This window comes from Podarcis melisellensis, assembly GCF_964234715.1.
Source record: "Podarcis melisellensis genome assembly, chromosome: Z".
Lineage (NCBI taxonomy): Eukaryota > Metazoa > Chordata > Lepidosauria > Squamata > Lacertidae > Podarcis > Podarcis melisellensis.
The window spans coordinates 45,870,786-45,885,743 of NC_138547.1; the positions used below are offsets into that span (position 1 = coordinate 45,870,786).

Genomic DNA, 14,958 nt, shown 5'->3' on the forward strand with positions numbered 1-14,958 from the left:
GGTTGGCAGGAGCAGGGATCGAGCAACGGGAGCTCAACCCGTCATGGGGATTTGAACTGCCGACCTTCTGATTGGCAAGTCCTAGGCTCCGTGGTTTAACCCACAGCGTTGTGTTCTATTATACAGTAAATCAAGCACTGCTGGGAGTTGTTTCATTTTCCAATGTACTTCTTATCAATTAAAAAGTCATTATGGCATGAACAAATTTTCAATCTGAAAGTGTGGCGCAGAGGAAAAAAGTTTTGAGAACCACTGCTTTGTTGTCTACCACCTCCTTCTGGTACACAGGCTGAAACCCTACCTGCCCGCGGACTGTCTCGCCAGAGTGGTGCATACTCTAGTTATCTCTCGCTTGGACTACTGCAATGCGCTCTACGTGGGGCTACCTTTGAAGGTGACCCGGAAACTGCAATTAATCCAGAATGTGGCAGCTAGACTGGTGACTGGGAGTAGCCACTGGGAGCAGATAACACTGGTCCTGAGAGATCTGCATTGGCTTCCAGTACATTTCCAAGCACAATTCAAAGTGTTGGTGCTGACCTTTAAAGCCCTAAATGGCCTTGGTCCAGTATACCTGAAGGAGCGTCTCCACCCCCATTGTTCTGCCCGGACACTGAGGTCCAGCTCCGAGGGCCTTCTGGCACTTCCCTCCCTGCAAAAAGTGCGCTAACAGGAAACCAGGCAGAGGGCCTTCTCGGTAGTGGCACCTGCCCTGTGGAACGGCCTCCCAGCAGATGTCAAGGAAATAAACTGACTTTTATAAGACATCTGAAGGCAGCCCTGTGTAGGGAAGTTTTTAATATTTGATCTTTTATTGTGTTTTTAATATGCTGTTGGGAGCTGCCCAGAGAGACTGGGGAAACCCAGCCAGATGGGTGGGGTATAAATAAAATTATTATTTTTATTATTATTACACCATGAACTTGGCCAAGTAGCACATTGGCAAGCATTGCAGATCCCTGAACATAGGTATTATATGCTGACAAGGCCTCATTCCTGTCAACAATTGCAGTGCAGCATTCTGCACTAACTGCAGCTTCCAGATCAAGCGCAAGGGAAGTCCCACATGGAGCACTGCAGTACTACAGCCTTGAAGTAACCAGTGCACGAGGCAGGATACCTCTGGATACTGGCCACTGTGAAGCAACAGCCAGGGTGGGCTCTTGCCTTCAAGACCCAGTTATGGGCTTCCCATAACAGGCATTGATTCGATGGGCTGCTGGCCTGACCAGCAGAGTGGGCTCTTCTTACATCCCCAGTGCTGACTTTTACAGTATTAATTTTGTTTTCTTTGTCTTTAAACAGATCGGAGTGCCACCAGGCCATGCTTCAATCTGTTGCCGCCTAGTTCCGCTGCGGGTGACGGCCATCTCTCGATGCAAACAACATCTCCTAAGTCGCCGAAAGCACTGCACGGGCAGTCAAAAGTAGTGGTAGGTTTTGTTCAAAATCTACCCCAGGATCCTGGGGAGACAGAGAAAGTGAAGAAGAAGCAAGGAGTCTAAGGTTTCAGCCTATGCAAGTTCTGTGGCCTGGGGTGGGGCAGGAAGGCCTAAGGGGCAGAGAAATTTCCCAGCTTCAAGCCCACTTTCCCCAAGAATAAGCTGCTGCCTCCTCCCCACCCCACCAGAAAACCTCCCCCACAAATCTGCAGCATGGGAATGCTAACATGGGTCTACCCTACAGGGTTGGTGCAAGGGCAGTTGAAAGTGCATAGCTGAAGTATGTGAATGTAGGGATGGCTTTCAGCTTAGACAGCTACTGGCCATGATTGAGATGTTCTACCTCCACTCATTCAAAGGTAGTTTTGCCTCTGAATGCTAGTTGCTGGGGAGTGTTGTTGCTGAGCTCAAATCCTGCCTGTGGTCGTCCCCTTAGGATGCTGACTGCGAGAACAGGATGCTTCCTGATCTGGCAAGGCTCTTCTAGCATTCATCATTTCTGCAGAGCACTTTTGAGAGTAAAAAATGCTGCTAAAAAGCTGAGGAACCTGAGATGGCTCAGTCAGTAGAGCACAAGACTCTTAATCTCAGGTTGCAGGTTCGAGCCCATGGTTAGGTGAAAGATTTCTGCATTGCAGGGGGTTGGACTCGATGAACCTCATGGTTCCTTCCAGCTCTATGATTCTATGATTTTATTTTTCCCGACCGCAATGACTTGCCTACCCAAAACATGCAGAACTTATTGTCAGGGGCTGGCAGGATGCTGTGTGCACGGGGCTGGAGTCTGACTATGGATTTGTGGGGAAGTGTATCAGCCAGGAGGAAAAAGTCACAGACAGGGGAAGCTTCAGAGCTGTAGGGTGCAGCACTGGAGGAAGAGGAGGAAGAGGCAGGTTGGGCAAGTGAAGGGCTGGATGCTTCCCCACCCTTTCTTGCACTGTTGTTTCCCAGAACCAGGAGGGGATTGACGAGGGAAGCACAGTGGTAGCTTCCATGCAGGTGGAAGGAATGTGTAGCCCCCTGTTGCTGCAGGTGCTCCGTAGAGCACAGACCTGGGAATAGCTGCCTAGATGCTAGATTGGTGTGATTAGATATCCACAGCTGTAGAAGCAGCTGTTAATGTTCTCCTTGACAACAAAGAGTTACCCTTCAGCAGTGCTGAGAAGCGGCCTTGGCATTTATTTCCTTGTTTGTTTGTTTGTTTGTTTGTTTCCATCATCATTTATCTTGATGTTCCTGTGCATTAGGAGATGACTGAAAATGGCAATCACCAGATGTTGGTCAAGGTCCGATTCCAGTTTAAGCAGACCAATGAAGACGAGCTGTCAATCAACAAAGGCGACATCATTAACGTCACCCGGGTCGAGGAAGGAGGCTGGTGGGAGGGGACACTTAATGGGAAGACAGGCTGGTTCCCCAGTAACTACGTCAGAGAAATTAAATCTACTGGTAAGAGAACCCAATTGGTATTAATATTAACTGTTACTCTTTTTCTTCTTCCGCTTATGGGGCTGCATACTTTTTGTAAGCAGCTGCCCCCAATATGATTCATTTGGATGGGCAGGGTGTAAGGTTAATAAATGAAATGCTTTTTTTTTTTGCTGTTTTCCCTACTATATGATTTTTAGAGCACACTTTCCCCTAATGTGTGCCTTTTGTGCACAATGGTTGGAGAACTGTATCACAAAATTTGGAAAAACTGCAAATACCAAAGGATGGCTGTGTTCCAGTTCCCATATCTGCAGGGCCACAGATTCTACATTCCTACATTAAACCGTGTGGCTGCCCATATCTCAATAAGACTGGAACCTTCATATGGTCTGTCTCTTTGTATGTTCGTTGAAATTGGGATGGTGATGATATCGATTTAAGGATTTTGTTCCAGGCCCTCTGGCTTTGCTTTCATAGTTTTCAGTCTGTCACTGTAAGGAGCAGAGAATGCTTCCTTGTTTCTCTTCCAAAATGGACCATTTGGGTTTGTCACCCAGCTTTAAGGAAATAAGGCCAAACAGCCCCAAGTTTATCATTACAGCCATCGAGTCATGTGTTCCTTGTATCAGGGCAGCAAAGCTCTTACTGAGATGGTGATCATACTCCCGCCCACAAAGACAACGTCTCCAAGACAGGCTTTGATCTGTTCCAGCGTGGCTGTCATATGATGGTCATCTCTCTTGGCATCCTGAGATGTCCTGGGGGCTCAAAGGCTGGCTTGCCACTGTCCTGCTTCTAGGGACGTCTTGGAAGTGCCACAGGGGCTGCCCTCTTATGGAGCCAGGAAGCACTGCAAGGGAATGAGCAATAAATAGAGGCAGAGTGTGACCTTGGGGGGAAATCAGATGGCTTTGCTCATTGCTGCTTTCACTCCTGCCTTGTTCTCTGGGCAAACAAACCATAGGCTCTTTATGCATTAGGTTTCTAACACTGGGCTACAAGCTCTTCGGGGCAGGGAGCTGTCCTTACAGCAATGCTTTTAAAAAATGACAATGTAATATATAACAACATTGCAATCGAACAGATACAAGTATGGATACAAATAAGGAAATAAAAGGAGCAAGTAAATCCAAAACAGATAGCCCAGACCTGGGATTAAACGAAGCTCTCGTGACTTTTTCCAGGCCACACAGCTTAATAGCCTTGTTCTGCGTTCTCTACAACTGCTTTTGCCTGGCTGGAATGTGCCCTTAAATAATGCCTTCTGTTTGTTTTATTTTGTTTAACTTTTAGAAGACCACTGAAGGCAGCCCTGTTTAGATAAGTTTTTAATGTTTGAAGTTTTATTCTGTTTTTAGTGTTCTGTTGGGAGCCACCCAGAGTGGCTGGGAAAACCCAGCCAGATGGGCAGGGTATAAATAATAAAATTATTATTGTTGCTGTTGCTGTTTTGTTTGTTTGTTTTGTTTATTTGCTTCCTTGCTTGGATGAGAGATGGGCAGGGGGAGGGTTGAGATTTATTTATTTCATAAAAGTTACACACAGCTTGATTGTAAAAACCCAACCTCAAAGTGGTTTACAAAAAGAAGAAAACAACGAAATTCTCAGCTAAAAACAACAATGTAAAAACCTTCAAAAATAATAAAAGCCAATGATAAACTAAAAACCAAATTAAGGCACATGTCAGCATTCTACATGTCTGGAGAGGCTTTCCTAAACAAAAGCCTTTCTTAACAGGAATCGAAAAGTAAACAGTGAAGGCACCCACCTCATGTCAATAGGCAGGGAGTTCCAAAGATTGGGTTCTGTCACGCTAACAGGTTGCAAATGTAAAAACCTCTGACTTTTGTGTAGCTGGAATATGGCCAGTTTTACAAATGTGAGAGTCACCCTGGTACACCAGGGTTGTACTGGGTGGTTTAAAAAAACTGTGGTTTGCTGGCTTTAATGAAAGGACCTATTGTCAACATAAGTCACTATTACAGCCTGGCAATTGCAATCTGTTTCTTGCCTGCACAGTTGTTTAAATTTTGCTTGAGATGCCAGCTCTTCTCACCATCACCTGACAGAATAACAATTCTCACTGCTTCTCTTCCAGATAAACCACTATCTCCAAAAGCTTTGAAAGCAGTTGAAAGCCCTCAGCTCACCAAAAATTACTATGCTGTGGTAAGTTCGTTAAGTCCCCATTATCACTCAGTGCTATTAATTAGAATTATTACTCTTATTATTCACAGGGGAGTTGTTGTTTTTGTTGTTTGGAAGACTGCAGGTATAGTCCTTGAGGTCTTACGATATCCTTATTTGAACCAGAGAAGTTACTAAGAGTTCCAAATGGGAGCCTATTTCCCTCAAGGCATTTGAACATTTGCTGTCATCATTTATACATAAAGTAAATAAAAAATATGTAAATATTTATTTCTTTATTTTTAAGATGCATTATATGTTTTGCCACAAGATTTAGAGAAGTACCAAAAAACTTTTCGAGGGAATTATTTGCTGAGCGTTCATTCTGACTTGTTTGTGGGGAGGAGGTTAGACGACAATGCATCAAGCAACGGTTACCCTACCTTCTAGTGCATTTTCCTCATCACTTTCCTTCCTGCAAAAGGTCCAGCTTTCCAAGGGGAAACAGGTTTTGTTGCACAGGGCCATTGAATGAGCATTGATTGCTTCATCTAAATTTGCCTGGATGTGACTGAATCCCAAGATCACTGCAGTCTGGAAGTGACCAGACGTGAGAGCTCCCCCTGGAGGCATTTATGAAAGCATTCTGCCATGCGCAGAATGATTTGAGAGTGGAGCAAAGTCTGAACCACATGCTCCTGCTGAATATATATATATATATATATATATATATATATATATATATATATATTATACACACACATAATATTATCACATAATCTTAATATAAAATCATAATATCACACAATCATAATACACAATCACACTATCATGATACGATATCACACAATGATAGCATACATAAAATCATCATACAATCATATCATGTAATATGATCATTAGTGAAGGAAACTAACCCCTTCCTATATCTAATTACTCGATGACCTGGAGCATGGAAGGCAGATTGAGGCAGTCTATTGGCTGCACAAGCACAGTGCCACAGCCTGCCCATGTGTGTTAAATATTGGGACAGGGGAACCTAATCTTCCCTTTGAAATCTGAAGTTCACTGAGAAATGCTGGCAAGCAGCCATCTGGGCAGAAGCTAGCAACTTTGGCTACCCCAGCGATCTGCCCCAGGGCTCCCATTTAATGAGATCATTTTGTAAATCTCTGCTTACCCTTCCTTTCTCTCTAAATCTGCTTGACCTACCATTGAGACATCTTGGTGCTATGTGGCTGAGTTTGACACACAGGATGTGACACTAATGGGGTAGGAAAATGCTCCGGACTTAGAACAGAGTGGGCCTCGAGAACCAGAAGGCAGAATACATTGGCATTTAAAATAGATCTGTATCTTTGTGTTGAATTCCCTGGCTTGGTGGTTCCAGCACAAGCAGAGTCCTTTGAACAGAAACCGAAGAGAGGAATCAACATTGGGTCCTAACTCAGTGCTGCATTTTGTTGCATAGTGCTGGAAATTGTAGCTCTGTAGGGGAAAACTACAGTTCCCAATATTCTTTGCAGGAAAGAATGAGCTTTAAATGCATGTTGTGTGTGCAGCCTAAGATCCTGCCATGTGAGATGGGTGCACCAACAGCCATGCCTGAAGTTAAATGTGTTCCTACAGCATATGCCAGAAAATATTTTGTTATTAGAAATAAGGAATAAAGGATGCCAATCTTAGACTTCTGAAACTCCTTACAAGACCTGATCCTCATGATCTCTGCAGCTGGAGTATGCACTTGCCCTGTTTGATTATACAGAACGACGCAGCTCCTCCACTGTGTCCTCACAGAAGTAGAGATTGAGCTGGATGGTGAGAGCAGGGATTGAATAGTGGGGGAGATTATGCATATCCTTTTGTTTACCAATGGCCAGTGCCTTTTTAAACTATGGAGTGATTGCCATAGCATGCAAGTGGCATAGAGTTGGCTTACGGACAGCATCTGATCCCTGGAAAATTCTGGCCCTGGTGTTAGCACCTTGGCTTCAGCTGGTTCCTTCATTGGAGCTACAGGCTTTATGGCGCAGTAATTAGGTGCTCAGCCTGCAGAAATCAGTCCTCTCCCACAACACTAGAACTTGTGGACACCCAACGAAGCTGGATGTTGGGAGATTAAGGACAGAGAAAATAAAGCACTTATCCATGTACTGCATAGTTAAACTATGGGACTGGCTCTTCCAGGAGACGGTGAGGGCCACCAACTTGGGTGGCTTGAAAAGAGGATGGGACAAATCCATGGAAAAGGAGGCTTTCAGGGGCTGTAAGCCATGATAATTGTGTTCTGCCACCACTGCCAGAGGTGATTCTGCCTCTGAATGCCGCTTTATGGGGATTATGAGAGAGAAGGCAAATTATAGCTTTTGAAGAGAGACCATAGCAGGGAGGAAAGGGTTAAATTCTCCCTCCATACCCCATGGTTATCACCTTCCCACCTCCCACTCCAGCAGCTGCTGTGTCTTTTCCTTTTTTTAAATCATCCATCTTAAATGCAATAAATAAATCCAGGTTTGAACCCAGAAGTTTCCCAAAAGCAAAGTCCTTCATGCATGATATGCTCATGGGGAAATGTAGGAACTCAGTGGCAGAACATCTGCTTTGCATGCAGAAAGTCCCAAGATTTAATCCCTGGCATCTCCTGGTTGTTGTTAGCATCCATCTGTCTCGAGAAACAACGGAGTACGCCTCTGGGGGGTGAAGTCAAACTGCTGTGTTAGCAGCATCAAATGACTTTTCTGGGGTGCATTCCTGGTCAGTGTGTCTGGAGGTCCTGGGCTGCCCAGAGGACAAGACCTCCCCTTTGGTCTTGCTGATATGGTCCAAAGGAAAGCAGAGCAAGGCGTTTGCATCCGCTTGGCTGCAGGAGTTGATGAAAAGAGGCATGCAAGGCACCATCCAACCGTCTTAGGGTCTCCATTCTGGATTTGTGTAGATTTCTTGTCCTGACTATATCCCACAAGGCAGGGGAGGTTTAGGACCAGAGTTTCCCTTCTCCTAGGTGGGCTATCTGCCCAGGTGGATGAGCCCCTGATAAGGCTGATACATCTCTCTCTCTCTCTCTCTCTCTCTCTCTCTCTCTCTCTCTCTCTCTCTCTCTCTCTCTCTCTCTCTGTGTGTGTGTGTTCAAAACACATTCCCCTCTCTCGCTTTCTTACACACCCACCCTCACTTGCTACAGGTACTTCAGAATATTCTGGAAACAGAGCGAGACTATGCCAAGGAGCTGCAGATGCTTCTGGGAACGTACCTGAGACCTCTCCAGTCCTATGACAAGTAAGATCCAACTTGCTATTGAGTTGATGTCTTCTGTTAAGATGGGTAGAGATTAATCCTTGATTTGTACAAATTCTTGAATGGTTATTTACTATTTAGATTTCCCCAGCTCCAGAGCCTGTCGCTGGTTAGACTTGATGCTTTAAAAAATATTTTTACCTGAATGTGCTCACGTCTCTGAATCCAAAAGTCATTAGTGATGGACACAGCTTTAAAACTTTTAAACATCCTACTCACAGATTTTAAAGGTTCCTTTTAAATGTTATATTTCTTTTCCATTACTTAAGCTTATCCCCAAAATGGACAAAAGAGTCTTTTTACAGGAGGAGTGATACACACTCAAAATTCAAGTGTGTTGTGGAAATTGAGGAACAGGTTGTTGGTGATCAAAACACTGTAACCGATATGATCACAGTTTATTTCAGGGGTGGGCAGCCTCTGACCCTTGGACTGGACTTGACCCACCATGCCTCCCCATTTTAGGAAAGCCCACCCATGCACCCTATGACAGGTGTCATGTGTGATGTCAGGGGTGGAGTGGGTAAGGGCAAGGCTTCAAAGGGACAATCAGGAGCTCAAAATAGCCTCCTGATTGCTCTGTTGCTGAAACAGAACAAGGCAGCAGGAGCACAAAGAGGGGAAGAAACTGCTTTTTCCTCCCAGTGATGCTCCTTGAAGCCTCCCCATGCTGATCCAAAGTCCAATGCCCAAGGTTGAAAGGACCAGTGCAGAGTGGACTCTGCAAACCTTTCCATACACGCGCTTCCAACCTCCAGTGGAGAGCCAGTGTGGTGTAGTGGTTAAGAGCGGTAGACTCATAATATGGGGAACCGGGTTCGTGTCTCTGCTCCTCCACATGCAGCTGCTGGGTGACCTTGAGCTAGTCACACTTTTGTCAAGGATTTTGACAATGTGTGTGGCTTCACCCGCCTGCCAAATTTGACCCACAAGGCCGATTCTGATAAGGATTCAGCCTGTGGACCCTAAAGGTTTTCCTCCCCATGCCCAATGGAAGCTTCCTATTACATGAAATGAAAGTGCCATATTCCTTCAGTGCTTTTTAATGAGCAGATTTGATTTGCCCACTGTCTTGGTTTTTGAATTCTTTCAGGCTGAGTGCCATGGATATTGCATCTTTACTTGGAAATGTGGATGAAATCTGCACCTTTCAGCAAACTCTCAACCAGGTGCTGGAAGAATGTGCTCAGTAAGTGCTTGACATTGCATTCGGGCAAATGTTTCCCATTTCTTTGAAGCCTGCTAATTGGGAGGGGTGGGGTCAAGAGGAAAGGATTGTCCAGTTGGAATATATGTAGGGAAGGGGGAGAAACTCATATCAGTTCAGCTTTTAATGTGAGCCTGACTAAGCCACACTTGCCAGAGCAATGCACAAGCCAAAGTACTGCCAGCCTTATAAAATTTTCATTTCTCTGAATTTTCCAACTCAGTTCTCCAACCAAAATATGTTGGATGCATGCATTCATGAAAATCCCATCCATAAGTGCTTTACTCTAGGGGAAATCGCTCACAAGAAGGTGCACACTTGGCAGAATTGTGCAGAATTGTGCACAAAACTCTATCTACTAGGAGAAATGTAAACTTAACACACTGACATATCTTTCAGGGGATCTTTTAAAAAAATATATAAACTGAAATATGGAAAACTGAATTTAAGGTTAGGAGGGAAATGGAAGTGATTGCTTCATCCTTGCCTTAGGTATAAGAAAACCTGATTACAAAATGCTTTCTTGTCTTTGGAAAGGTTCTGTGAACTTTAGCAAATTCTTGGCCTTGCTTGCTCATATGCATGGTGTAGGCAAGGGCTTGAACTTGGGAGATTGTGCTTTGCTAACCAGGTGAGCTCCTGACTGAGGTGCAAGACGTGACCTCCTGACCAACCCCCCGTTCCCTTAACCATTGCACACAAGCCTGCTCTGAAACCCTTCCCTTGTATATTACTGCAGGCTCCCAGAGCACCAGCAAAAAGTGGGGAGTTGCTTCATAAGCCTGATGCCCCAGTTCAGGTCTCTGTACCTCACCTATTGTGCTAACCACCCTTCTGCAGTCAATGTCTTGACTCAGCACAGGTAAAAATTAAAATATTATTCTATTAGCTTTTCTCGCTCCCTGTCTTCTTCCTCTTCCTCCTTCCCTTTTAAATCCCCCCTTCTGCCCTGTGCAATCCAGGAACTCTAAAATCCTGAATTACGGAGAATATGAAAAGGCAAGTTAAACTTGGCACATCCTAGTTACAGGTAGGTAGCCGTGTTGGTCTGCCGTAGTCGAAACAATACCGTAGATGGTATCTGAAGAAGTGTGCATGCACACAAAAGCTCATACCAATAACAAACTTAGTTGGACTCTAAGGTGCTACTGGAATAATATTTTTTTTTGGCACATCCTGTTATTCCTCTCTATTACCTTGTTGCTGATTAGGTGTGATTAAATAATATTATAAGGTACATGATATTTATGTTGATTGCTTATCTACGTGTAGCAACAATAAGTTACCAGATATGGGAATTACAGTATATTTTTAAACTCATAAACATTTTATTTTGTTTTAAAAGTGCCATTCAAAATGGTGCTAGCTACAGACCCTAAGAGCGGTCATGTTGTTTCAGAGCAACAGTCCATCTTGTTCAGTGTGTATTTTTTGTGCACCTGTCTTCCAGTGACGAGCTGGATAAGTTCATGGAGATTCAGGGAGCCCCCTGCCCAGGGATACTGACCTTAACCACAAACCTCAGCAAACCATTCACACGACTGGATAAATACATCATCCTTCTGCAAGAGCTTGAGAGGCACATGGAGGTGAGCTCTGGCTGGGAGAGGCATACCTGTTAGCAAAAGAAGGGTTTGTTTGCACCTTCTGAGCAGTCATGTCCCTGGTACTTTTGGCCAACTCCCAACAGCAGGGTATGGTCAGCCATTCAAAGACCACATTCCCCAGGGGATTGTAAGTCAGAGGCCACATGCTGAAAATGCGCAGAGCCAAAGGCAAAGTGGTCACACTCCTTTACTCTTCCTTCAACTCCTCTTTCTCCTTTTCATAAAATTGTAGAGCTGGAAGGGACCCAAGGGTCATTCTAGTCCAATCTCCTGCCATGCAGGAATCTTTTCTTTCTGCCTCCCCCCCCCCACTTTCCCCTCATTGCCACCCATGTGAAATTAGACCAAGGGCCACAGGTTGTCCACCCCTGCTCTGTGGATTTTTATTTGCAGCTCTTGCCAACACGAGTAAGCCAACTTCAGGCCTCAAATACTTGCTTGTCTTGTTTCACCTTACCTTCTGGGCACCAGGTAGGTCCAGAGGCCAAAGCAGGCAGAGAAATGAAGGTTCTCTTTGTATACAGTAGGCTGGTTTCTGCATGCACTCTCTCTCAAACCCTCTATGCTCCCATTCAGGCAAGTACCCCATCCCTGTGGAAGATTAGCAGCAAAGCATAACTGATGCATGCTCTTGCAAGCACGAGAAGTGGCTCAGACCACAGAGCTGTATTGCTGAGAGGCAGATACTCAGACCATAGAAATGCAATGGGTAGAGAGGGTTCTCTGTGATGTTATTTCCCCTCTTCTCCTGCAGAGGAAGGAAGAGCTGGGATAGCTCAGTTGGTAGAACATGAGGCTCTCAGGGTTGTGGGTTTGAGCCCCAGGTAGTGAGAAACTTTCCTGCATTGTATGAGGGTGGACTAGATGACCCCTGTGGTCCCTTCCAACTCTACAATTCTATAATCAAACTTCTTCCCTCTCTCTCTTCCTTTGACCAGTGATGGATGCAGACATGCCTCCATTTGCCCCAGCTTTAGGCTCATGCCTGAAGCTGGTTATGCAGTAAATATAAGTATCTTGTCTGCATAGTTTTTATGGCTACTATTGGGGGAACCAATGCATGATTATAAAGTAAGTAAATCATATTTTTAAACTTAGTTTACAGGTTGTTGCCTAGCTCTGTGTTAAGCGGTGTCTAAGAAAGAGAGAGCCAGCTTACTTAGTTAACTGGACTTGCTCAAAACAAGATTTTAAAGTTGAATTCCTATGCTTTTACTTTTGCTGCCAAAGATGGGATTTTGAAACCATCCAACCTATAGATGAGGACACCTGGAGGGATAATTACAATTAATATATCCTCTCTTATCCATTAAAACCCATCCCACAAGTCCTGAACTTCCCCACCCGTTTTAGATGGTTGTAAACTGCCTTGGGGTAAAAGTCAGTATATAAATGATTGCAAAAAATAAGAATGGGTCTTAATATACGCCCCCTTGATCTGCTGCGCTTTGACTTACACACACACACACACACACACACACACACACTTAGATATACCTGCCCTTTTGCACTCGCTAAAGCTTCTCTTTTCCTAGGAAGCTCATCCGGACCACGAAGATGTCTTGAGAGCAATCACCTCCTTCAAGTCTCTTGTGGTAAGTCTTGGAAGCAGGCTCTGTGAGCCACACATCACCAGGAGTGGAGCAACCGAGGGGGATAATGGAGGGTCAAAAACCCAAGACTATTTCTGCAGTGGGGTCCCCGTCTCCAATGTCTGCCCATTCAGCATAAAAGGGGAGTTTTTAAGCCTCTGAGAAGGTATCTTCTCACCCTGCAGCCAATCAAAGTGGAAGGAGGTGAGTCAGCCGCTGAGGATTGGCTCCTAGTGTCACTCTGGAGAATGTGCACAGGAAGAACACAGAGGACAGATTGTTCTGTGTGTCCCAAAGCTCAGCATTTAGGGAAACTGGGGGAAAAACCAGGTGCTTCAGTTTCAAGAAGGTGGTTGCAAGTTCTGCTACATACAAGGAAAACACAAGTTAAGCTACTCTGAAATAATCTATTGGAGCATATCAAATCATCTGCCCATTCTTTTGCACAGAAAATAAGTTGATCTGTGTGAAAGGCAGCACATAAAGGTCTGCATTGACCATTATAATATTTAATGTTTTTATTTTTATTTCTGCAAACCTTGGGTCTTCCTAATCCTTCCTCTGACTTATGCATGGATGGTGCCCTGATATGGGTCTATGCTTGTAGAACGAATTCACCATTTGTATGGGATAGGAGTAAGGAACCCACCCAAGGGCCCAGTTCACTTCTGTGCAACCTCCCTGGGGCCACGTGCCAGTGGTGGGAGGGGGGGCTGTAGACAATAATGGGCAGAGCAACAAATGCACATTTTACCTTTCCATGGCATGCTCCTTTCTACCAACACCTCTATCATCCATCCAGGCAAGCAAGTTATTGGAGCTCAGGGCACATTCCAGCCAGGCAGAAAAATATTGAAGGAGCATATGAAGTGAGGGCCGTGTCTTACGGAGAGGTTGCTGGGGAGGGAGTGTGGCCTGGGGAGAATCTGACAGTGAGGGCCACATCTGGCCCCCAGTACAGACATTTCCACCCCTAGTATGTGTAAGGAGTGCCCTTTGAATCCCACCCCCGTGCATTTTCCTAGGAACCTTCGCTCACATAAATTCAGAAGCTGTAGAGATTTAAAAGATTTAAACTCTCCACATGGGGGCACTCTTCCCCCACTCAAAGCTCAATCTTCTGTTCTTAGGAAAGCAAAGATTCTTTCTTTCTCTTGCCTCTTCCGCTGCCTTCACTGTAGTCCAGTCTGGACAACCTGCTTCCTTCCTCATCAGAGAAGAAGCACCTGTTGTGGTGGGAAGGTGGGCAGGAGACTTCTGAAGCTGGGTGCAAAGAAGGAGGTGGATGTTGGTTGAAAACAGGAAAGAAAAGAGGCGTTGAGTTAGCTCAGATGGCTGGAGAGTGGGGGCATTGCTGTGCTTCTCCTGCACAACCCCCTACATTTCCGCAAAGAAAGAGCAGGAAAGATCCTTTTCTTCTGCCTGAGACCGCAGAGAGCCACTGCTAACCATAAGAACACCTGAAGAGCCCTGCTGGGTCAGTATAACAGGGAGATCTGGTCTTGCACCCTGTTCTCTCAGTGGCCAACCAGATGCCCAAATGGGAAACCCACAAGCAGAACCTGAATCACTTGTGATTCCTAGCAACCAGCAGAGGCCTATTGACTCTGACACATAAGGCAGAACGTTGATATTGTGTCTAGCAGCCACTGGAGCCATGAACCACCTTTGTTGCCATCCCTCAGTTCTTAAATGAGGCATCCAGAACCAGACATCTCTTCCCTCTCCTCCCATTTCTTTGTGGTTTTTGGGGAGAAGGAAGAAAAACGGGGGTTTGTGTTTCGCCTTGCTTTTTATGCTTGCCCTCTGATCTGTAACCAAAGCCTTTCTTTTCTCTCTTGGCAGTCCCAGTGTCAGGAGATGAGGAAGAGGAAACAGCTTGAGCTCCAGATCCTGTCAGAGGCCATCCAGGGATGGGAGGGCGAAGACATAAAATCAATGGGCAACGTCCTGTATATGTCACAAGCCTTGGTCCAGTATGGAGGGAGTGAGGTGAGAGCAGCAGGACTTAATATCCTAAACCTTGAGGGCTGGACTCTTTCTCCATCACCTCTTTGTCTATTTTCTGTGGTCAAGGGCCCTGATATGACCCTCTTCCCCCCAGCTCCACCAAAAAGGAGGTTTCTCTCATTTACACATCTCAAGTCCAATATGGGAGAAGTGGGGAGGTGAGAGGGCAGACTAAAAAATAAAAAGAAGACCCGTGAATACCACTCGTGTTTGCCTCTGTGATTTCCATCCCTGACCTTAAATGAACA

General features: G+C 45.2%; 1 protein-coding gene across 2 annotated transcripts in view; it reads left to right on the forward strand.

The window, feature by feature from the left end:
- ARHGEF6 (Rac/Cdc42 guanine nucleotide exchange factor 6) overlaps positions 1–14,958 on the forward strand; it is a 74,054-nt gene that overhangs the window by 33,717 nt on the left and 25,379 nt on the right. For both annotated transcript variants that reach the window (XM_081897241.1, XM_081897242.1), the window contains 9 exons: positions 1,306–1,433; positions 2,690–2,891; positions 4,972–5,042; positions 8,182–8,276; positions 9,388–9,483; positions 10,241–10,363; positions 10,952–11,090; positions 12,644–12,703; positions 14,546–14,692. In XM_081897241.1, the coding sequence (XP_081753367.1) occupies positions 1,306–1,433; positions 2,690–2,891; positions 4,972–5,042; positions 8,182–8,276; positions 9,388–9,483; positions 10,241–10,363; positions 10,952–11,090; positions 12,644–12,703; positions 14,546–14,692 (1,061 nt within the window). The remainder of the gene's footprint in view (positions 1–1,305; positions 1,434–2,689; positions 2,892–4,971; positions 5,043–8,181; positions 8,277–9,387; positions 9,484–10,240; positions 10,364–10,951; positions 11,091–12,643; positions 12,704–14,545; positions 14,693–14,958) is intronic.